General features: G+C 37.6%; 1 protein-coding gene across 6 annotated transcripts in view; it reads right to left on the reverse strand.

The window, feature by feature from the left end:
- INTS7 (integrator complex subunit 7) overlaps positions 1 to 25,208 on the reverse strand; it is an 87,477-nt gene that overhangs the window by 18,455 nt on the left and 43,814 nt on the right. For all 6 annotated transcript variants that reach the window (XM_081489737.1, XM_081489735.1, XM_081489733.1 and 3 more), the window contains 6 exons: positions 21,952 to 22,069; positions 15,807 to 15,941; positions 14,393 to 14,490; positions 13,061 to 13,300; positions 11,072 to 11,209; positions 10,026 to 10,232 (listed from right to left, as the gene is read on the reverse strand). In XM_081489737.1, coding sequence (XP_081345863.1) covers positions 10,026 to 10,232; positions 11,072 to 11,209; positions 13,061 to 13,300; positions 14,393 to 14,490; positions 15,807 to 15,941; positions 21,952 to 22,069 — 936 coding nt within the window. The remainder of the gene's footprint in view (positions 1 to 10,025; positions 10,233 to 11,071; positions 11,210 to 13,060; positions 13,301 to 14,392; positions 14,491 to 15,806; positions 15,942 to 21,951; positions 22,070 to 25,208) is intronic.

A 25,208-nucleotide genomic window follows, 5' to 3' on the forward strand; every position in this document is an offset into this window, starting at 1 on the left:
AGATATGATTTGCTTTTACAGGAAGATAAATTACCCTTTCCTCTGCCTCTTAAGTTCCTACTTGCCATTTTTAATTTATCGCTTGTCAGTAACTTTAGAAGGGTCAGAGGACAAGTAGGTGTATATGATACTGTTATATACAGTGCAGACCATCTTATCAGGCCAAAAAATTGCAACTTTGTTCTAACATTCATTATAAAACTGAGAGTGAAGAAAGATGTATTTATAATGAGAAAGATTTATTGTTAGCCTGGATTTATTTCTAACAAGAAATATTTGATTGATGACATAAGATGGCAACTTTGAAAGTTATTGTGCATCTTAGACTGTGGTATACTGAAGGAAAAATACTCTAGATATAGTATGCATGTTCAAAAACAATACAGAAAGGCTAAACTTGTGCTAGAGGTCAAAGACTTTAAACAGGTAGTATCATCCATGAAACACAGAAAAACATATAAAACTAAAATTTAGACTATAGCACAATGAACAATGCCAATAAGAAATAAAAGGAATATTATTTACTTTTCTTTATGCTGGGACTAAAGCTTAAATAGAAGTGGGTTCTAAGGTCAGCAGGTAAAGCAAAAATTGTATATAATCACAATTATTCTTGAAAACTTCTCAAGAAAGATTCACCTCCAGTAAATTTAACATAGGTGAAAAAAACAGCAAACTCAGAGCGCTCCTCTACTGCTCACTCTGGGGTACAAGCTAATTGAAAAAAACTGTCCACTATTTAAACTGCTATTTTGCTTCCCCGTTATTGAAATAGCTGTTTTTTTCTTCATTCTTGTTTTTTGCTTTCTGGATATTTTAAAGAAAAGCCTAAGTGCCAGTGCTGAGTCACTTCAATCATGTCCAACTTTTGAGACCCCATGAACTGTCAGGCTCCTCCACCCATGGGATTCTGCAGGCAAGAATACTAGAGTGGGTTGGCAATTCTTTCTCAAAAAAAAAAAAAAAAAAAAAAGCCTAAACGTAAGAGTTAAATCTGTGTTAAACATACATATAATACTGCTTCACAGAATTTCTGTCTTGTGGTTCATATCCTGATTTCTACATGGATTAGCTAAAAAAAAACTCCCAATGGGGCTGAAAGTAAAGCTACTTGATAAACTCAGTTTAAAATATCTATATACATTGTGATAAAGAACACAGAACAACCAAGAGTGGACCACGGTATAAATAATGAACTTAAAGCCCCTAGTAACCACCACCCTACTTTCTCTTTTTTTTTAACTTTTAGTATTTTATTCATTTTTCATAGTTTTACAGTATTAGTAAAAATAATGGTCATTATAAGTAAGTATAAAATGGAAGTTGATGACAAAATAACCCCAAGTCCTCCTTGACTTCCACCCTCCCCCCAAAAAACTAGCTAGTATATGGCAAATATCCTTTTCACATGTTATCTCTAGGCATATATTCACTTTGTGGTGATGGATGGTTTAGTCGCTAAGTCATGTCTGACTCTTGCAACCCCATGGCCTGTAGCCCTCCAGGCTCCTCTGTCCATGGGGTTTCCCAGGCAAGATTACTGGAGTGAGTTGCCATTTCCTTCTCCACCTATTTTCTGTTTCTATGAATCCCACTACTTTCAGTTAAGTGGAATCATACAATATTTGTCTTCTTGTGACTGTATATTTCACTTAATACAAGCTCAGTTTTTGAAAGAATAAGCCAAGCTTAAGGCAATGCTAGACTAAAGTCTGAAACCAGCCCACATATTAAGAACAAATGGAAAAATGAATAAAATGTTATAAACATCTATCTCAAAACACTGAATAGCTATAAGCAACAAGAAACCAAAATCACAGAGAAGTGGGCAATTCAAGGAGGTAAGACTGACATTTGGTGACATCTGCTAATTTGAAATCTGCTCCCAGGAGTCAGAGAAGCTGAACAGAGCTTATCAATCTCACAAAACTAAGAAGAGGGCTGTAGAAAACATTTCAGGCTTTTGTCTGTAACTTCAAAGAGCTATACTCTAGGAGTCAGGAGAACCAAAAACAGACTGATTCTTCCAAGGATTGAAGCTTAGCTTTGAATCAGCTCAATCCTTGGTTGGATTAAGTAACTTGCCCATAGCTTAACTGCCTTCCAAAAGCAAAGATAATATAATTACTATAATTTTCACACACACTGTACAAAACTAAATTAAAAATAACTGAGCATACAACAAAGACAAAATTCCTCAAACCAAGAGGGGGGAAAAGGGTCAAAGACACAAACTGTAATAGATTCAGATTAATAGACATATATGAATTTCAAGATAACTATAATTAGCATATTAAAGAATTTCAATGACAAGACAGAGGATCCTAAAGAAGAACTACAAAATATAAAATAGTCAAATGGAAATTTTGAAACTGGAAAAACACAATAAACTAAATTAAGAACTTAATGAATGAGTTCAATATATCAATTAGACACAATGTAAGTGAGAATTATGGGAATGGAAGACAGTCCAGAAGAAAATACTGAGCTAAGTATGGAGAGATAAAAAGGTAAAATATATAGAAGAGAATGAAGAGATATATGAGACTTGGTAAAAAGAATTAACAAAGGGGTACTTGGAGTCACTGGCTGAAGAGATAATGGCAAATGTTCCATAACTTACCAAAGTCATCAAGCCATATATTCAAGAAGTACTGTGAACCCCAAAAGGCACTTATACTGATAGAAGTATATAAACTGGAAACCACCAGAGACAACTTTTTGGCAGCATCTATTAAAGCTGAACTTAAGATATATCTTATGACACAGCACTACCATCCAGAAAATATGCACACTTCTACCAAAAGATGTGCAAATAAAGTTCACAGTCAAATTTTAAATAGCCCCATGCACTCATCTCACATGCTAGTAAAGTAATGCTCAAAATTCTCCAAGCCAGGCTTCAGCAATACATGAACCGTGAACTTCCAGATGTTCAAGCTGGTTTTAGAAAAGGCAGAGGAACCAGAGATCAAATTGCCAACATCCAATAGATCATTGAAAAAGCAAGAGAGTACCAGAAAAACATCTATTTCTGCTTTATTGACTATGCCAAAGCCTTTGACTGTGTGGATCACAACAGACTGTGGAAAATTCTGAAAGAGATGGGAATACCAGACCATCTGACCTGCCTCTTGAGAAACCTGTATGCAGGTCAGGAAGCAACAGGACATGGAACAACAGACTGGTTCCAAATAGGAAAAGCAACTGGACATGGAACAACAGACTGGTTCCAAATAGGAAAAGGAGTACGTCAAGGCTGTATATTGTCACCCTGCTTATTTAACTTATATGCAGAGTACATCATGAGAAACGCTGGGCTGGAAGAAGCACAAGCTGAAATCAAGATTGCCAGAAGAAATATCAATAACCTCAGATATGCAGATGACACACCCTTATGGCAGAAAGTGAAGAGGAAATAAAGAGCCTCTTGATGAAAGTAAGAGAGGAGAGTGAAAAAGTTGGCTTAAAGCTCAACATTCAGAAAACTAAGATCATGGCATCTGGTCCCATCACTTCATGGGAAACGGATGGAGAAACAGTGGAAACAGCGTCAGACTTTATTTTTTTGGGCTCAAAAATCACTGCAGATGGTGACTGCAGCCATGAAATTAAAAGACGCTTACTCCTTGGAAGGAAGGTTATGGCCAACCTAGATAGCATATTTAAAAGTAGAGACATTACTTTGCCAACAAAGGTCCGTCTAGTCAAGGCTATGGTTTTTCCAGTGGTCGTGTATGGATGTGAGAGTTGGACGGTGAAGAGAGCTGAGTGCCGAAGAATTGATGCTTTTGAACTGTGGTGTTGGAGAAGACTCTTGAGAGTCCCTTGGACTGCAAGGAGATCCAACCAGTCCATCCTAAAGGAGATCAGTCCTGGGTGTTCATTGGAAGGACTGATGTTGAAGCTGAAACTCCAATACTTTGGCTACCTCATGCAAAGAGTTGACTCACTGGAAAAGACCCTAATGCTGGGAAGGATTGGGGGCGGGAGGAGAAGGGGACAACAGAGGATGAGATGGTTGGATGGCATCACCGACTCGATGGACATGGGTTTGTGTAGACTCCAGGAGTTGGTGATGGACAGGGAGGCCTGGCGTGCTGCGATTCATGGGGTCGCAAAGAGTCAGACAGGACTGAGCGACTGAACTGAACTGAACTGATCAAAAATAAAAGATAAATAGATTGTTATAACAGTCATCCAAAAGAATATCATGATGAAATGAAATGAACAAACTACTGCGATATGTAACAAAAACCATTACTGTATCACACAAATATAAAGCTGAGTAAAGAATCTAGAATCAAAAGTCTAATACTGCATGATTTCTTAAATGATAATGAAAACAAGGTAAGACTAATCTATAATTTTAGAAACCAAAAGTGATTTCTGTAGAGAAAGGTAAAGGTAGTGACTTGAAGAGAAAACATTTCTTGGAGTGATTGTGAATGAAAAGATATTTGCAACTCACATTACCTACAAAAGACTGGTATTTAGAATATACAAGATGAAAAGGCAACTTACTGGGTGGAAAGAAATATTTGCAAATCATATATTTAACAAGGGGTTAATATCCAAAATACAATTAAAAACTCATACAACTCAATCGTAAGTAAAAAAAAAATCTGATTAAGAAATAGGCAGAGCTCTGAATAGACATTTTTCCAAAGAAGACACATAGATGGCCTCAGCATCACTAATCATCATGGAAATGAAAATCAAAACCACAATGAGACATCACGTCACACCTGCCAGAATGGCTATCATCAAGACCAGAGGTAACAAGTGTTGGAGAGGATGTGAAGAAGAGGGAACACCGTGCACTTCTGACAGGAACGTAAGCTGGTGCAGCCACTATGGAAAATAGTATGAAGGGTCCTCAAAAAATTAAAAACAGAACTACTACAAGATCCAGCAATTTCACTTCTGCGTTTTTACCCAAGGAAAACAAGAACACTAATTCAAAAAGATATATGCAACCGTATGTTCACTGTAGTATTATTTACAACAGCCAAGATATGGAAGCCATCTAAGTCCCCATCAATAGACAAATGGAAAGAAGACGCGGCATACGTATACACAGTGGAATATCAGCCACACAAAAAAGAAGGCAATCTTGTCATCTGCAACAACATTGATGGACCTAGAGGATATTAGGCTACGTGAAAAAACTCAGACAGAGGAGACAAATACTGTATGATTTAACTTATAAATGGAATCTAGAAAAGAAAACAAATGAATAAACATAACTGGACAGAAACAGAGTCATAGACAGAGAGAAGAGGCAGCTACCAGAGGGGAAGAGGGAAACCTGCGAGGGAGACTAAGAGGCATCAACTATCAGACACAAAATAAATGAGCCACAGATAAGGTGATGTACCACGAGACATACAGCCAGTGATTATGTAATATATTTTCATGGTGATAGATGCCAACTAGACTCACCACGGTACCATTCTGAGATACATGCAAACACTGAATCACTGTGTTGTGTATTAGGAACTGAGTTTTGTAGGTCAATTATACTTAACAAATCAACAAAAAAACAAATTCATAGATAGATCAAACTTGTGGCTACCAGAGGTGGAATACTGGAGGTGGGGGCAGGCGGAGAACTGAAAGAAGGTAGTCAAAAGGCACAAAATTCCAGTTATACATAAGTTCTAAGGATAAAATGTACATAAAGACAACTAACACTGATGTATGATATATATGAACATTAAGAGAGCAAATCCTACATGTTTTCTTCACAAGAAAAAAAGCTATTTTTTCTATTTCTTTAATGTTGTATTTATATGAGACGATAGATGGTCACTAACCCCATTATGATAATCAGTTCATGGTGTATGTTGATCATACCGTTGTACATTTTAAACTTACACAGTGTTTTATGTCAATTATATCTCAATAAAACTGGAAGAAAAAACAAGTTTTAAAAATACTATATTGAATATTTGATAGTTGCTAAGACAGTACATCTTAAAAGTCCTCTTCACAAGAAAAAAAAAATCAGTAACTACATATGTGACAGATTTTACTTATCACCATACTTACTGGAGTGATTTCATAACAGATATAAATATCAAATCCTACTGCACATCTGAAACTAATATTATGTTCTATAGTAAGCAAACTAAAATATATAGATATATAAAGTTTAATTGTATAATAAACAAGAACTTATTATTTATTAATAACTTATTATTTAATAATAACTTCCAGAACATAACAAGGCGGGAAATGCAGAGTAACAAGAACGCATCTACACTGCTGGAAATACTGTAAATTTAAAACCACTGTGGGAAAACTCCTGGTATCAGCTAGTCAACTGAAGATGCACATAACTTATGCAATTCTACTCCAAGGTAGTACTTTAGATCAGTATCTTTTAATAGGAGCAGGAATATCCTCAGCATCTCAGAAAATTCAGCATTTCCAGTCAATGACCACTAGGCCAGCAGCGGTCTCTCCAACCACTCTACCACTGGGACAAACAGACACATCCTCACATATTTCTAAATTGGAGCAGGGAGCAGATACACAGTTTTGACTGATGTAGACTGACCTAGAGAAGGGTTTTCAACCTCAGTATACTAGTGACATTTTGGAATAATTCTCAAATTTTGAGGGGGGCTGTCTTGTGCTTTGTTGGATGTTTAACAATATCTTTGGCCTTTATCCACTAAATGCCAGTTAACACCTAGTTGTGATAACCATAAATGACTCCAGACATTGCTAAATGGAGCTAAAATCATCCCCAGTTTAAAATCAGTGTCCTAGAGAAATCTTTTCATAGATGTATCAAAATATGTCCAAGAACGTTCACAGCAGTAATGCTTTAGCAGCAAAAAAATGGAAAAAAAAATCAAAATTTCCATCAACATTAAAATAAACTGACATATACAGCAGTGAAACTGACCTATCACTTTATGGAACAAGATGGATGAATCTTAGGAATATAATTTAGAGAACCAAAACGAGTCAGAGAAAAACACATGATTTCTTTTCATATAAAATTCAAAAACAAGCAACAGAAAACAGTACCTTGTTTAAAAGCAAAGCATGCTAAAAACGTAAAGGTTCAGGATGGTGGTTACCTTTGTAAGGTAGAAAAGGTACACAAGCATGGAGGGGCACACACGAATTTTAAAAGCTATTAATGTCCCATTTCCTAAACTGAGTGCTAGTTATACTTGGATATTTGATATCTTTATACACCCTACATAATATATAGATATAATATCTATTCAATATTTAATAAAGTAAAAAATAAAGACTCACCCCCTGTAGGCAGATTGCTAAACTGGTTCCCCTAATCATGCTTTCCCACTCCCATCCCAGTCTCCACACCCTGTGTAATCTCCCTTAAAGTGTGGATAGACCCTGTAACTTGCTTCTAATTAATGGGATATGGAAAAAGTAATAGATTGTGAGGATATAATTTAGGTCCCTAATGATCTGACTTTACATTCATCAAAATGGAGATCATTCTGGGTAGATCACTCCTCATCAGGTGAGTCCATTAAAACAAAGTCTTGAAGGTAAGAGATGTTCCTTCTGACTTGAGGCTTCCGCAAGTCTCACAGCTGGGAGGACATGAATCCTGCCAACAACTACATGAGTTTAGAAGGGGACCCTGCACCCAAGTCCCAGACAAGACTGGCCCTGGCTGACACCGTGACAACATGAGCAGGGCACCCAGGTAAGTCATGCCCGGACTCTGACTCATGGAAACGGTAAAACAGTCAATCATAAATGGGTGCTGTCTTAAGCCACTAAATTTGTGGTAATTTGTTACACAGCACAGAAAGCTGATACAAACACTTTTTATGAATTTCATTCCTAAGAAGCAAGGTAACTATCATTAACCACTTTACTGGTAAATCAGACACCCAACATTGCTATAGCACCTCCAACAAGCACAGAATTCTTAACTTCTGTTTAGTTTGGCTGAAGAAGATTTAAAAAGCATAATCATCATAGCTGACAACCTCAAATTAGATCATTCATGTGTCAAGGAGCAAAAGGGCAATTAGGCTTCCCTGGTAGCTCAGCTGGTAAAGAATCCACCTGCAATGCAGGAGACCCCGGTTCGATTCCTGAGTCAGAAAGTTCCCCTAGAGAAGGGATAGGCTACCGACTCCAGTATTCTTGGGCTTCTCTGGTGGCTCAGATGGTAAAGAATCCGCCTGCAATGCAGGAGACCCGGGTTCGATCCCTGGGTTAGGAAATCCCCTGTAGGAGGGCATGGCAACCCACTGCAGCATTCTTGCCCGGAGAATCCCATGGACAGAAGAGCCTGGTTGGCTACAGTGCAGGGGGTCGCAAAGAGTTGGACACGACTGAGCGACTAAGCACATGCTCAGATCATCTCTGTTAAAAAGACAGAAGGCTATCACCAAATCCAAACTTGTCAAATAAACAAATTTTCTAAAAATCTTAAAAAAGGAAATCAACCCAAAACTGTGATAGTATAGTATTTATAATCAGAAATGTGAGAAGTTCCAAATGATTGTTAAGGCTTATATTTCCTTCCTCTTGAGACTATTCTCAAGTAAAGAATTATTTCCTGATTCTTGTATCCTCAAAGCAGTGTTTGGCATATAGCAGGTGCTTAGTTTGCTGAATAAAGGAACTCCATTTCAAAAGATGATTTGAAGATCAATAACCTGCCTTAGGTCACAATGTGTTAATGGCAGAACGGAGGCTAAGACAAGGGTCTTTTGTCTGTCAACTGGCTGCTTTCTTCCTATATCGGAATCCACTTCTTAATTACTGTCAAACCTCATTAAGCACACAAATCATTAAAAGACTATTAAGTATTCAATGAGATTTTTTTCATATTAATTCTACCTGCCTCACTATTTTGTTAGCCTGTTTCACAGTTCCTATCATTCACTGTACTAAATGATGAACAATTTTCTGCTCCACATCAACTAGAAAATGAAATTATTCTACTGACTAGAGCCAGTAACAGTACTTTTAGATTTTCTGAGGTATTTATTAGCCTGATATAGGCAACAATGATCTTTTCCCAGGACAATCAAGGGAAGAGAACCACAGAAGTCAATGCTACCCCTTAAAATGGAGGGGAGCCACTCCTATATTCCTGTTTTAAAACAGCAATCAATCCCAGCCCCCTAAAATCATTCCTCAAAAGATAAGCACCCACAGTTATCTGAACAGTCTGTCTCTTTTGTGACATCTGTTCTCTGTTTTGTTTGCAACATTTCTCTTTGAATGGCCCACCATTAAAAATATTTTAGATTATGTGATAAATATAAAACTGGTACCAAAAGCTTTATGGCCCCATCTAAATACATATAATTTTTAAAGTCAAGTGACAATACTTTACACATGCTTAATGGTGATTACACAAACTCGCTACTCTTAAGGGGAAAAAGTCCTTGCATTAATATAGAAAATGCACATTTTAGGGAACAGGTACTTACTTAAGGAATAGAAGTGGTTTCAAGGAAATGTTAAGGATCTGCTCTCTCTGTACCCCTCTTTCTCGGCAGGAAAAAAATGGAAATGGTAGTAGCTGGCTGATTGTTAATTTGGATTGGGAAGACATCACAGAGGGATAAAAGGTGAGATACCGGCATCCTAGATAATTTCTTTATTTACAAAATAAGAAACTCTAGTGAGTAGCTGCCAGGCATGAGATGGGGTGGAAATTTCACATTCGCCAACAGCAGTGATCCAGCTCGGGGTCTTACTCATAGGAGTCTGGAAATGGAGGGCCCCACCTCCACTTATCCTTCCTGCATGGATTCAGCAATCCTCTTCACATGTGTGCCTGATATTTGATACAAACAAAATGATAAATGTTCATCAATCTAGGAACAGTAAAAAGTGGGGGAGGGGTTAATGGTCTACTTCCAGGTCCTACTCATCACTTTAATACTGCCAAATACACGGGTATCCGCAAATTTTTCAAGGTTAAAAGAGAACAGCCCAAAAAGAAAAGGGAAACCATTCTCACAAGTCATCGTCACCAAAGGAGAATTAAGCGGACTTACTGTTAAGGAAGCAATCCCTTTGTGGTAGAATTTTAAAGACTCAGCAATGCAAGAAAGTGCGGAACTATAATTCTCTTCTTGTAACCCAGTGAGACACTGTTCTGCATGTGAGAACTCCTTCAAACTATTCAGCCAGAAGTAGAAATGTTCTGAGGCAACCTGAGTCAGCAAACTCTGATAAAGCTCTCTGGCCATGTCATGATTACCCTAAAAAAAAAAGTGGAGGGAGGGAGAGATGGAGGAGCATGATGAGATTCTTACACTTGAATTGGTTGATGTAGCAGCTGAAAGAGAAATTCAAACCTTGGATAAGTTTTAACAATCATTCCTCACATTATATAACTGTGAGACTCCGTCAAAGTATTTCTTCAGAGAAAATATGCTGAGCTGCTTTTATGTAACATAATGCCTGAAGTTCTGCACCAAAACAGTTCCAAAGAGAAAAGGAATCGAGTCACCTGTAACCCGGCTCTAGAGCTCTAGTTCAAGATTTAGAAAGTACGAATCCTCACTGGGTGTCATTTTTGTATGACCTATTTAGTGGGGTGGGGAGAAGCCCAGTTAAGTTCCATCAAGTATTACTGTGCCCTCTGGAAATGACTGACGGAGAGGGAGGGAGTTGGGGGCCGTGAATGCCTGTTAATGCCTGGGGGCGAGGGATGCTCACTGTCCTGCGAGTATAAGATAAGGTGGAGGAGAAAAAGGGAAGAAAGATGTGGGAAGCTGAAAGGGGAGGAGAGAAACACGAGAGGGAGGGAGCTGTGTTTCTGAGAGTACAGGGTAAACTGAAAGTGCTGCTAACAACCTATAGCCGGAAAGCTCCTATTTTTTGAATTCCTGTGGAACTTCCCCATAACAACGTATATATTGTTCTCATGTGTATATGTTAAAAATTAGGTCCTTTCCTTCATCATCTTTTAACCCCATAACTAAAAAGTACTTCCACTTTCATCTTTAGTTTTGACTAGGAGTAACAATCACATAACCTAAAGGTTCGTAATCTGCCCTTTTCACCAACCCAGTTCCCACAGAAGGGTAGTACGTACCATTCGGGATGCCTGTCTGGCAATTCGGTAGACAGTCCATCCATTGGAAACACTTTCAAGCTGCTGCTTTATCACTGCCTTTACTTCAGCAGACAGTGCTTTCTGACTGGCTACAAAAATCACCGTGGCCAAGCTCACCTAACATCAAACAAGAACAAAGTCAAGAAAATCGTTAACTCTATCCAATGTTATAGATAACTTTACCCAGAAGGCTGAAAAACTAATTAGAGCCTACTGAAAAAGAACAACATTTGTCTTCCTTTGACACTTACTAAATTTCCACTTTATTCCATTACTCAGGACATGGTGTATGCTGCTGCTGCTGCTAAGTCACTTCAGTCTTGTCCAACTCTGTGCGACCCCATAGATGGCAGCCCACCAGGCTCCTCCATCCCTGGGATTCTCCAGGCAAGAATATTGGAGTGGGTTGCCATTTCCTTCTCCAATGCATGCATGGAGAGTAAGTTGCTTCAGTTGTGTCCGACTCTGTGTGACCCCACAGACAGCAGCCCACCAGGCTCCTCTGTCCACAGGATTCTTTAGGCAAGAATACTGGAGTGGGTTGCCGTTTCCTTCCCCGAACATTGCGTATAATAGCAAATAATTAGAAATAATGCCCATTAATATGGATGAACTATGATATTAATATAATCACACAATGAAAAACTATAGAGCAATGAAATGGATAAACCAGAAATACTCTTATCAATACAGAATCAATATAGATTCACGTGAAACAGGCAAAATGCAAAAAATTACATGTAGTACGATAACATATAAAGTTAAAACATACAAAAAACGTTGCATATCACTTAGGAGATATACTAAGGCAGTAACTATAGAACACCACGTATGGGAATGACAAACACCAGTTTCGGGATAGTGGTTACCTGTCCTGATAGGAAGGAAGAAGACACCATCAGGGAGATTCACTGGCGGGTACAAGTCAACTGAACTAGCAACACTTTTTTCTTAAACTAAGTGACGGATCATATTATTCCTGATGTGTTTTTGAATATTTCATTTCATAATTTAAAGTTGTTTTAAAAATAGTACTAACAAAAAAAAGGAATAAAGAACATTAATTGAAAATGCTGCTTCAATGAAAAGCAGACTTGGCTACCTGCTTCTCAGTATTGCAAAGCCAACACATACTAGGATCAATACATACGGTGATAAATGCATGATTTCCACGGCCACTGCCACTTAAGACATGAGGGTAACCTTTCCTGATAGCAAACGATGAGATGGGGGCGATCTTTTACACAATGCCCCCTGCAGGATTAAACATAAAATGGGCATGAGTAAGTAATTTCATTAAGCTTTTTCCCAAGCCATAAAATCAGATGACCACAAACAATATGGAGCGGCTACTTCAAAGCTTATATCTAATTTATGCTTATTTAGCATGTAGTCTACGCTCAGCCCTGGAGAACTTTCAAGTAAACAATATTACACAGCTTCCAAGCCTTCTGGTTTTTTCTAAGCATGTACCTTTTCCAACCCCAGGTCTGCACTGAAACCTAAACTGGATCCTCAATAGCTAAAGAGGTCCTGGACTGGCAAAGAGGAACTGATTTAATTCCTCTTGTGGTCGCTGATATCACTAGGTCTTTTTACTTATATTTTTGGAAGGACAAAATAGGGTTTGGTTCATTATTTATTTGCTTTGTGGAAAAGAGGGGAAAAAAACCCTTTGGTTTCATTTTATCCTTTGTAATAAAGCAAAACTATCAGATTGAAGGCTTTGGCTACACTAAGCTGATTTGACAGGGCTTAGGAAGAAAGCAGTTTTACATGTGAAGTAAACAGGGCTTTCTATATCAAAAGTGGAAATAGCAAAAAGCTCCAGGTCCCCACCCTATTTTCACTTCAGCATGCTCCTGGTCTTAGCTAATTATTTTAACCTGCTGATTTCTTCGATTCCTGATAATCCTCCCTAGACTGGAACCCATTCATCCACAGGAGGTTTGAAAAGTAGCTCTTTACCAGAAGCTCCTGCTGCTTGTCTGTGGCTGACCGTCCGATCACCTTGTAGAGTTCCACGAGGTCACCGAGCATCCCATCGCCCAGCACAGGCAGCTGCATGGCAATGGCGGCCAGGCAGTGGCACATCAGGATGCGGGCAGCGTCCTGAGCGCTGTGCAACTGAGTCAACAAGGTCTCAACCACGGACTGGCTGAGATGGGGCCTGCCCTTGGCCAACTTCACCATACAGTTCAGAGCAATCTGAATATTGAATAGAAAGTGGATTAGTCACATTTGGAAGGTAGGAAGTGAAGCTTTAAAGAAAGTAACTCTCTAAAGTTACTAGGAAGAATCAAGAAAAAGGTTGTTGGCAGGCACAAAAAATGTACTGTGGTCCCACAGGGATTCTGGGGATTTGCCAATCACATGGTGCCTATTTCCTTCACCACCTCTTGATTATCAGCTTCTATTTAACAGCACTAGCATGTTTATTATTCATCATTACAACCACATCATACCTTTTCTTAACATGTTAAAATAAGTCATGATTTTTCTCAAACTATACCTTAAACAAGCTATAGTTCCTACATTCTCCAGTATCTATCTAACAGCCTTTTACTTCTATCAGTCCTACTTTTCTTAATTATTTTGTGCCATCAAATATTACATTTCATGTTTAACTTCAATAATAGTCTCATTTCACCTTAAAATTTTTAACTACCTCTAGGATGAAAGCTAGGTGAAAGTGGATTAAAACTAGGGCTTCTATAGTGTATAAACTAATATACACTTAACACATTTATGAGTTGGGCTGCAATAATTTCATTAGTTCTTTGTGACCTTATCAGTGTTACCTCAGATTATAAAACTTGCAAAAGCACAGGAGCTCTGTTTAACTTTGCTTTACATTATCTAGGACCATCATACATATCTATTACAACTTAACAAATACTTTCATCTGATGAAAAATAGGCCAAACTCAAATTTTTACTTCATCTATCTTCTGGAATAACAACAGTCAAAATACTAGCTTTGAAAGCGAAGATCGAGGGCAAATATTTAAGCTAGAAGCTGACAAACTCTTGCACTTGGACCAAATCCTGCCTGTTTATGCAAATAAAATCTTACCAGAACGTAGTCATACCATTAACCCTTCCCTTAAAAAAAAAAAAAAAAAATACATTGTCCATGGCTATTTTTTTCCCTATAATAGTAGAACTGAGTAGTTGTGACAAAGAGTGCATTTTCTGCAAAACTTAAAATATTTACTATCTGATCCTTTACAGAGAGACTGGCAATCTACACTTCCGGCAATGGAAACAGGCATTCTATTAAAATAGCTGATGTTTTCACCTTTAAAGTGGCTTGAGCACCTGGGCTATCATCTTGACTACAAAGCACCAGAAGGGATTCCAGGCCGAAGACAGCATCTTGTTCCAGGGCCAAAAGGTCTAGAGGAAAAATACCATGTTTTTAATGGTCAAGTAGAGAAGATTACACACACACACACACACACACACACATGCACACAGAAGAAAAAATTTCAGGACAAGAAAATACAAAACAGCTTAGCTAAGAAAAATACTAGGAACAGCAAACCACGTATCAACATGGTGTGTGTCAATCTTCCAAACTAGTCTAACATCATGCAGGTCCATTTTTACCTAGGATGCAACCTCCTCATTGAAGTAGAAATGCTTTCTGGAAATAATCAAGATCCCATTTCATCTTACTAGTGTTTTAAGTCAGATCATAAAGAAATGAACCCTTTAGATGTCTCATGTAATACCAGTAGTATATCATCTTTTCACTACTTTCGAGCTAAAATTTCTCTGAAGTTCTGTGTGTGTGTGTGTGTGTATATATATATAAAACTACATTCAGGTTAATATTAATATATGTCAGCTTTGAGAATACAGAGCAATTTTCTGTGTTACATAGTAGATAATACTTAATGCCAAAAATTGAGTCATTGAAATCATAATGAACAAACAACTTAAATGCCTTTTGAGTCACTGTAAGAGCTTGGCAAACAATGTCTGGTGAAGATCAAGGTGCTGGGAAAACAAAGGTACTAGTCACAAGCAGTGCTGAAGCCTAGTGGGGATAAGAGGGACTGCTGATCCTTAACAAAGATCAAAATGAGCGCTGGCACAATGAAACATCCAGAATGCATTCCTGTTTGTGAACACCAGCATGAATTTCTTTAGGTCAAAAGATGTTAAGAATACAACAAAATATATGCATTATTTTCTATGCACATCCTTCTTGACTATGCAAGTCATTTAATGCTATAGATACCTAGAGAGAAATTCCAGGACAATTTAATTTACCTTGCTCTGTTAATTCATTTGCCCCCTAGGTGAAACTATTTGTTACTTAAGCCTCTCAATAACTTCATATGATTTTTCTCCCCTAAATTTTCTAGTTTTTTTTTTAAACAAGTGAACAAACTGATAATCACTGGATAGTTATAAGCAGTCTCTATCCATAGCACCACATGTGCAAAGGTAAAGCAAGAGGAGGAGATCGGCAATGCTCCACAAAACCTTTCAGTTCTGCACTCCCAATCCCAAGGTCCTCGTTTTGTTTTTCCAAAGAATTAAGTAGTCTTGAGAAAATTTGCCCTAAGAACATTCAGGAGGAGGTGACTAACAGATAAAAGCACACAGTCTAAAAATAATAAGGGATTAAAAAACGAAATACAAACAGGATTCTGGTGAAACTCTAGAAGTTTATACATAATATCAGTCTTGATCAAACTTACCTTTTTCTTGACAGGATACAGTTATATTAGTTAGGACTCTCACTCCATGAGCTGCAATGCCCCTGTTATTATGGTAACAGCACTCTTGTGCTAATTTGACTAAATCAGAGGATCTAGGGGATGAACTCACATTTCCTAAACAAGCAAAGAAAAGTAGGACAGATTTAATTAATTTACACAGTTCAAAAGCAGTTCATTTTATAGGTTCATTTTTTTTTAATCATTTTCAAGAGAAAATATTTAACAATAAATTTCAACAAAATTTTCTACCTCTACCCTATGATCAATATACAAAACCATTCCTTTCTCTCCTGTTCACATACTTAGAATAAGTATATGCTAAGTAGTTTTGTAATGACTAAGATCTAAAATTAACATAACACTCAAATATTAATAAAAATTGACTAAGAAACAGCAAAAGCCAAGATTGTATCTTGGCATTCAAATGGATTCTCATTAAAATAGAATCATTACAAGGCTTCTCGCCAGATAAAAACCTTTCATTCAAGAGAGGAGAGAAAAGAGAAACAAAAATTTTAAGTTTGCTGTTTCTACCTCAATTGCTGGCATAGAGTTATACTGCAGAAGGTTTATGTAAGAATTTATGATTTTAGAGCTAGCAAGGACTTGGAGATCTTCTGATTCAATACTATTTTCACAGAAGAAATTGAAACCTAAAGATCTTAAGCATCTTGCCATTGAGGTCATATAAACTTGTTAATTATGTACCAGCTTTGTGCTTTATATGTTAAGTTCTATCCTATAGTTAAAAGTCACACTTGAAATTCTGTAACATAAGGTTTATGCTGTGAATGTTTTTATTTATAGCAGAGAAGCTCTCAGTTATAAGTGAGTGAGTATCAAGAAGAATCTGAAGAGTAAAGCTAATTCAACTTCTCAGCAGGGTCTTTCATTTCTGTCTTTCTCTGCTCTGTTTATTTTTCCATGATTCCTATCAACTATAACCTTGTCTTTTACACCGAGGGCAATCACGCTTTCTGAGGTTTGAAGGGGATCCTATTACTAGTAACAACAAGTATAAACCAAGACTACCCCAGGCAGTTTGGGACATATGGTTACTTTACTGATTTCCAGTTTAACATAAAACTACTAGCGTAGATAAAGCCTCGGTGTTTTTTCAAAAGGCAAAACATGTGAAAGATGAAACTATGATTTCTTTTACAAAACAATGGAAATTGTAATTTTTTCCATTCTTTCCCTTGTACATGTAATATGGACAATGACAACTCATCTATAAATTTACAAATATGTTTTGAACTTGCTTTTTTTCTTTTTATTTCTCATCGAGATGTCAAAGAAAACTTGGGGGGAAAAATAGGAAAAAAAAAAGTCCCTAAACTCACAAACCAGCATGACCTTATTATTAACTTTCTGTAATACTTTAAAAAATCTTTTCCCCCATGCATACAATTACAATTTTAAAATTCATAATCAGGATAAGTAGATACTGTCAATATTCTGCCTTTAAAATATAATATTTGTGAGCATTTTTCTATGTCAATTGTTTCAGGGATAAAATTATTATTTTTAGTTTTTTTATTTAGAAATAATTTACTAAGATAAATTTACTTGGTTCAAAAAGTTCAACAATAGCAGGAAAAAGGTAAAAAGTTAGTGAGTGAAAAGTCTTCCTCATCCACCTAAGGTTATATTTCTTGTGTATCACTGCAGAGAGTCTACACATTTGTAAGCAAAATCCTTTTTTTCCTGTTTTATATACTGCTGTGCATCCTGCTTTATTTCCCCCTAGACATTATGTCATGGAGATTATTCCATGCCACATATTCTTTTTAGTAAGCTGCACCGGTTGCTATTGCAGTTATGAATCATAATTTCTTTAATGAGCTCCCTACTGATGGACCTTCTTATGCTACTCCATCTCCAGTGATGGACAATATTTTGCTACTACATTAATGATGCTATGAATAACCATGTACTTATCATTTCTCAAATGTGAGAATAAATTAGTAGGATAAATTCCAAGAAGTGGAATTTCTCTATGTTCTTCACTTACAATTTTGATGAGTACTTCCAAATTACCTATGCTGAAGTTTAATAATTTAATAATTTAATGCATTCCCACCAGCAGTGAATGAGAGTAGCTTTTGATTAGCCACACCCTTGTCAACACAGCATATTATCAAACTTTTGAATCTTTGCCAATCTGATGGATTATAAAAATATTTCAGTGTTGCTTTAATTTGCATTTTTCTTAGGTATGTGCGATACTAAACACCTTACATGCTTAAAACCCATTTGTTAGGGATAATTTAGACACACTAAATTTAAGTCTGTTTTACAAACTGTTTACCTGGTTACACTAAAACTCTAATCAATGAAAATATACTTAAATATTTACTATTAGTTATGGAAATAATCTGACTTTAGAAAATACCCAACGTTTATTTCTTGTGAGCATTACCTAGTCTGGTTGTTTAAGCTATTTGCTTAATTCCATATACAAACTACAATTTAACAAAATTCAAAAAAAGGACAAAGAAAATATCTAGCTTGTGAAGTGCTTGAATGTTATAACCTGACACACTTACAAAGGTCTTTGGAATTAGAAAATAAAGAAAAAGAAAGACATCTTGTACCTAGGTCAGTTTAGTATAGAAAAGAATCCTGAGTCAGAGCCCTTGGGCTCAGGTGCTTCATGGGTATGTAGCTTTGGACGCGCCGTTGAAACCCTGTGAGCCTCAGCTCCAATCCTTGTAACTTCCGTGCATGCGCCTCACTTCACAGGTACTTGTACAAAAAGACCTGGTATGGGAGGGCGCCTATAAATTGTAAGATAAAATTAATACTCTGCCTACTGCTGCTCTTTCAGTGTGTGATGTCAGTCAAGGATATTAACTGCAAGCTGGAGAAGACTCCTTAAAGTCCGTTGGACAGCAAGGAGCTCAAACCAATCAATTTTAATGGAACTTAACCCCGAATACTCGTTGGAAGGACTAATGTTGAAGCTGAAGCTCCATTATTTTGGTCATCTGATGCGAACAGCCGACTCACTGGAAAAGTCCCTGATGCTGGGAAAGATTGAGGGCAAGAGAAGGGGCAACAGAGCATGAGATGTTTGGATGGCATCACTGACTCAATGGACACGAGTTTGAGCAAACTCCGGGAGACAGAGTAGGACAGGGAAGCCTGGCGTGCTGCAGTCCATGGGGTTGCAAAGAGTCGGACACAACTGGGCAACTGAACAACAACAAATCGAGACTGCCTGATTTATGTAGAAAAAAGAATTTACTGAAAACACAATGAATATAAGTAGATCGTTGATTTTTTTTAATTGTTGATTTTAAAAAAAGGCTGTGATAATCTCTCTCATCTCTTGTAGGCATGCCCCTTTGCAATGTAATTTTCCAATTCCTTGCATCAACAGGTGTTTATTTCTCCATCTATCTGGGCTTGGCCATGTGAATTGCTTTGGCCAATGAGACATTAAAAAACATGTGCAAGCAAAAGGCTAAAAAAGTGCTCAAATGTTGGTGGCTTGCCTTCTTTCCGCTGCTGATAGAAACCTAGAAACATGATGTCAACAAGCCCAAGCTAGACTGCCAAGAGTGACAGGAGGAGAACCACGGTGCCTCAGCTGAAAGTCTTTCCAATTGTAGCTGGTGAATGAGGCCATCTCAGACCATCCAGTCTGGTGAAGATGGCAGACAACTGTGGTTTTAAGACACAAAGTTTTGATTTATTATGTAGCAATAGATAACTAATACAGAGGTACCTCACACAATTCTTGAAAAGGTTGGAAAACTAAGCTCAAAAGATGGACAGGAATAAGCTGAGGCTAGAGACCAACCAAAGGCTATAGCCCAAACCATGCATAGAATTAGCCCAGTGAAGACATGATCACCGCTGTTACTGTTGCTTGCTGCCACAGCTTACGTTGCTGCCAAAGGACCAGATACAGCAAACATCCCTGCTACAGTGCACCCTGAAAACTGGATACTGCTGTGGTCACTGCTGTATCATCAGAATGGATTCTCAGATATCACTACTTCTTGTGGTTACTGCCTTCCAATTTATTCTCCAGTATGAAAATGATTAGTTGGGTCCAGACCGCTGTGTGCACCCTAGATGGCAGGAGCCTTGGCAATAGAGCATCAGGTCTCTACAGCTTCCTATCAAGACTCATATGGTGGGGAATTTCCTTTACCCAATAAGTGAGTTTATATGCTGTGAAGCCATAAAAAAGACAAACGCATAAGGCAGTTTCTTAATTCAATTCAGAGTAACTAACTACACGCTAGTAAAGTGATGCTCAAAATTCTCCAAGCCAGGCTTCAACAGCACATGAACGCTGAACTTTCTGATGTTCAAACTGGATTTAGAAAAGGCAGAGGAACCAGAGATCAAATTGCCAACATCTGCTGGATCATCAAAAAAGCAAGAGAGTTCCAGAAAAACATCTACTTCTGCTTTATTGACTATGTCAAAGCCTTTGACTGTGTGGGTCACAACAAACTCTGGAAAATTCTTAAAGAGACGGGAATATCAGACCACCTGACCTGCCTCTTGAGAAATCTGTATGCAGGTCAGGAAGCAACAGTTAGAACTGGACATGAAACAACAGACTGGTTCCAAATCGGGAAAGAAGTACATCAAGGCTATACATTGTCATCCTGCTTACTTAACTTATATGCAGAATACATCATGAGAAACGCTGGGCTGGCAGAAGCACAAGCTGGAATCAAGATTGCCAGGAGAAATATCAATAACAGATATATAGATGACACCAACCTTATGGCAGAAAGTGAAGAAGAACTAAAGAGCCTCTTGATGAAAGTGAAAGAGGAGAGTGATAAAGCTGGCTTAAAGCTCAACATTCAGAAAACTAAGATCATGGCATCTGGTTCTATCACTTCATGGCAAATAGATGGGGAAACAGAGGAAACAGTGACAGACTTTTATTTTGGGGGGCTCCAAAATCACTGCTGATGGTGACTGCAGCCATGAAATTAAAAGATGCTTGCTCCTTAGAAGAAAAGTTATGACCAACCTAGACAGACAGCATATTAAAAAGCAGAGACATTACTTTGCCAACAAAGTCTGTCTAGTCAAAGCTATGGTTTTTCCAGTAGTCATGTATGAATCTGAGAGTTGGACTATAAAGAAAGCTGAGTGCTGAAGACTGATGCTTTTGAAGTGTGGTGTTGGAGAAGACTCTTGACAGTCCCTTGGACTGCAAGGAGATCCAACCAGTCTATCCTAAAGGAAGTCAGTCCTGAATATTCATTGGAAGGATTGATGCTGAAGCTGAAACTCCAATACTTTGGCCACCTGATGCGAAGAGCTGACTCTTTCGAAAAGACCCTGATATTGGGAAAGATTAAAGGCAGGAGGAGAAGGGGACAACAGAGGATGAGATGGTTGGAAGGCATCACCAACTCAATGGACATGAATTTGAGTAAACTCTGGGAGTTGGTGATAGACAGAGAGGCCTGGTGTGCTGCAGTCCATGGGGTTGCAAAGAGTCGGACACAACTGAGCGACTGAACTAAACTGAACTAGAAAAGGAAGCAATAGAGATCCTACAAAACTTGCATTAAAACAACAAAAACCTTTAGGCTTAAGTGTGTTATGTAAGCAAGCTTCTCATAAGGCATTAATAAAAGCATTTTGGAGTTAAATCATCTTGAACAGGCAAGTAGGAAAGCATTATTGAACTGAGGCAAAGTTTTATTTAAAATAAAACTTCATTTTCCAGAAGGATAACATATGCATAAAAGGAAGCATTTGACATTTGCTTTTAAAATTCACCACCACTTGGCCTTTGAAATATACTTAAATCCGAAGGGCAATTTAAGTCAGAGACATACAAAAGCAAACCAGCTATTTTAAGCACTCTCAAAAATATTGTTTCATCCACATACAATGCAAAAAAGGGCAAATCCAGAAAAACTATAGCCTTGAGTTAAGATCAAGGATGCAAGATTTTATTATCTTAGGAATTAGTTAAGAAATCATTTTTGAAGAAATTACTAACATGTAACAGTAAGAAACTGAAACCTTTCTTGATTCTAAAGCTTTACAGAGGAAATAACTTGAAATATCAACATGACATGAATAAAAGATTAGCATGTTATCCAAATATTATCTCCTTTCTTCTCTTTACCTGAAGCTATGCTGAAGTAATGTTTGACGGCAATGGTCCCTGACAGTGTGGCAAGGACAGACAGCATCCCAAGTTTCAAGCTGTCATAAGGAGTCTGCAAGGCACATTCACAGAGCGCCTGAAATGCAAAAGAGAAAGGAACACAGAAGTTAAAACATGGACATACCTTAAAACTGTCTACTCATTGTAAATGTTCCAGCTTTTAGAAAAACTGTATCTTTCTTCCATAAGAACATACTTCAGTCAAACTTGCCACAGCCAACAGGAACCTAAGGAGACATGTTAGCTAAATATAATGTTGTATCCTAGATGGATCTAGAACAATAGCAACAAAAAAGACACTGGGTAAAAGCTGAAGAAGTCAGAACAGAGTATGAACTTTGGTTAATAATAATAATGTTTCAATACTGATTCATTGATTTTAACAAACATACTATACTCATATAAAACATCAATAACTGGGGAAACTGGTTGTGAGTATGTGGGAATTCTCTGTATTACCTTCTCCATTTTTCTGTAAATCTATACGTTTTAAAAAATACAGTTTGTTAAAAAAGCTGTGATGAACTTTTTATTAAGGTCATTATCAATTATGTACTGTTTACTCCTCACAAGCAGAAGTTCCAACATATTTATCTTATCTAAGAGATATGAATATTCAGTTCAGTTCAGTCGCTCAGTCGTGTCCGACTCTCTGCGACCCCATGAATTGCAGCACGCCAGGCCTCTCTGTCCATCACCAACTCCCGGAGTCTACCCAAACCCATGTTCATCGAGTCGGTGATGCCATCCAACCATCTCATCCTCTGTCGTCCCCTTCTCCTCCCGCCCCCAATCCTACCCAGCATTAGGGTCTTTTCCAATGAGTCAACCCTTCGCATGAGGTGCCCAAAGTATTAGAGTTTCAGCTTCAACATCAGACCCTCCAATGAACACCCAGGATTGATCTCCTTCAGGATGGATTGATTGGATCTCCTTGCAGTCCAAGGGACTCTCAAGAGTCTTCTCCAACACCACAGTTCAAAAGCATCAATTCTGCGGCGCTCAGCTTTCTTCACCGTCCAACTCTCACATCCATACATGACCACTGGAAAAACCATAGCCTTGACTAGACGGACTTTTGTTGGCAAAGTAATGTCTCTGCTTTTAAACATGCTATCTAGGTTGGCCATAACCTTCCTTCCAAGGAGTAAGCGTCTTTTAATTTCATGGCTGCAGTCACCATCAGCAGTGATTCTGGAGCCCAAAAAAGTAAAGTCTGACACTGTTTCCACTGTTTCCCCATCTATTTCCCATGGAGTGATGGGACCAGATGCCATGATCTTAGTTTTCTGAACGTTGAGCTTTAAGCCAACTTTTTCACTCTCCTCTTTCACCTTCATCAAGAGGCTCTTTAGTTCTTCTTCACTTTCTGCCATAAGAGTGGTGTCATCTGCATATCTGAGGTTATTGATATTTCTCCCGGCAATCTTGATTCCAGCTTGTGTTTCTTCCAGCCCAGCGTTTCTCATGATGTACTCTGCATATAAGCTAAATAAGCAGGGTGACAATATACAGCCTTGACGTACTCCTTTTCCTATTTGGAACCAGTCTGTTGTTCCATGTCCAGTTCTAACTGTTGCTTCCTGACCTGCATACAGGTTTCTCAAGAGACAGGTCAGATGGTCTGGTATTCCCATCTCTTCCAGAATTTTCCACAGTTTATTGTGATCCACACAGTCAAAGGCTTTGGCATAGTCAATAAAGCAGAAATAGATGTTTTTCTGGAACTCTCTTGCTTTTTCGATGATCCAGCGGATACTGGCAATTTGATCTCTGGTTCCTCTGCCTTTTCTAAATATTAGCTGAATATAAATGAATATATGTGTGTGTGTATATATACACACATATATATTTAAAAATAATTGACAGTGTAGATTCTATCTAGCTAATAAGTGAGTGGCTGTCTCTCTGTTCTTCTCCATTTCAGGTCACTTACTCTACTCCTGACTAAGGTGGTCTGATGTATTACTAAAATCAAGATGCTAGTTTTTCTTTCACTGCAGTTAACCCTGAATACGTGCTTCTAGCATAGTGACTATTGGCTCATCCTGGATATTTACTCTTAGGACTCTATAACAATACATATATGGTCAAATAACTGTCCTGTTAAATTAAAATAACTCCCATTCTCTCACAAAGTTTCAGAAGATGAGCAAAACTGAAAGACTAGGGGAACAATTAAAAATTAAATTTCACGAAGAGTTAAACAATAAATTTAATATGACCCCAGTAAAAATGTCAATAAAATCTTGGGGGAAGGGGAGAACTTAGATAACCTTTATCTAAAGATCATATGGAAAAATAAAAATCAGAAAATTCTAACAAAGTATAATGACAGATAAAGCAAGCTCTATCAAACATTAAAATACATAATAAATTTGAAGAAATAAAATAAATTTTTCCTACTTCATAGAAATCGAAAGAGAACTGGTCCCAGAAACAGATTCAATTACACAAAGAATTTAATATATGATAATGGTATTTCAAATCAGAGAGACTAGGTAAAAAACAGTTCAAGGTCAACTGGCCAGTCACCTGGAAAAAATAAAACTTGATTCTTTTTTCTTTTTTTATGATAAATCAAAAGAAACTATAAAAGTATGAAGAGTTAACACGGGAAAAGAAAACGTAAAATGATAATTGACAAAACTGGAAAAAAAAATCATATCATGTAAAGTCAACAAAGTTCCATTAATCTTTATATTCAAGTTCTTACTAATAAATAGGCAAACAACCCAAAAGAAAAATCTGTAGTTCACAGAAAAAATTTATACAAATGTTTCTAAAATGTTAAACTTCATTCATAATTTGAAAATTTTAAATTAAAATTAGAGCTGCTTTTCACCAATCTGATTGGCCAAGATTAAAATTTAATAACATATAACACTGAAAACGGTACGGGGGAAACAGGCCCTTTCCCACACTGTTGACAGAAAGGTGCACGTGTGTGTGGGCTCAGTTGCTAAGTCACGTCCAACTGTGTGTGATGCCATGGACTGTAGCCCACTGGGCTCCTTTGTCCATGGGATTTCCCAGGCAAGAATACTGGAGTGGGTTGCCATTTCCTACTCCAGGGGAATCTTAATGATCCAGGGATCAAATCCCCATCTCCTGCACTGGCAGGCCGTTTCTTTACCACTGAGCCACCTGGGAAGCCCTGATAGAAAGGAAAAGGACGTAAATCTCATTGATTGGTAACTGGCATTAAATACAAA

The sequence above is a fragment of the Giraffa tippelskirchi genome, chromosome 5 (assembly GCF_054371585.1).
Source record: "Giraffa tippelskirchi isolate mGirTip1 chromosome 5, T2T-mGirTip1v1.2.pri, whole genome shotgun sequence".
NCBI lineage: Eukaryota > Metazoa > Chordata > Mammalia > Artiodactyla > Giraffidae > Giraffa > Giraffa tippelskirchi.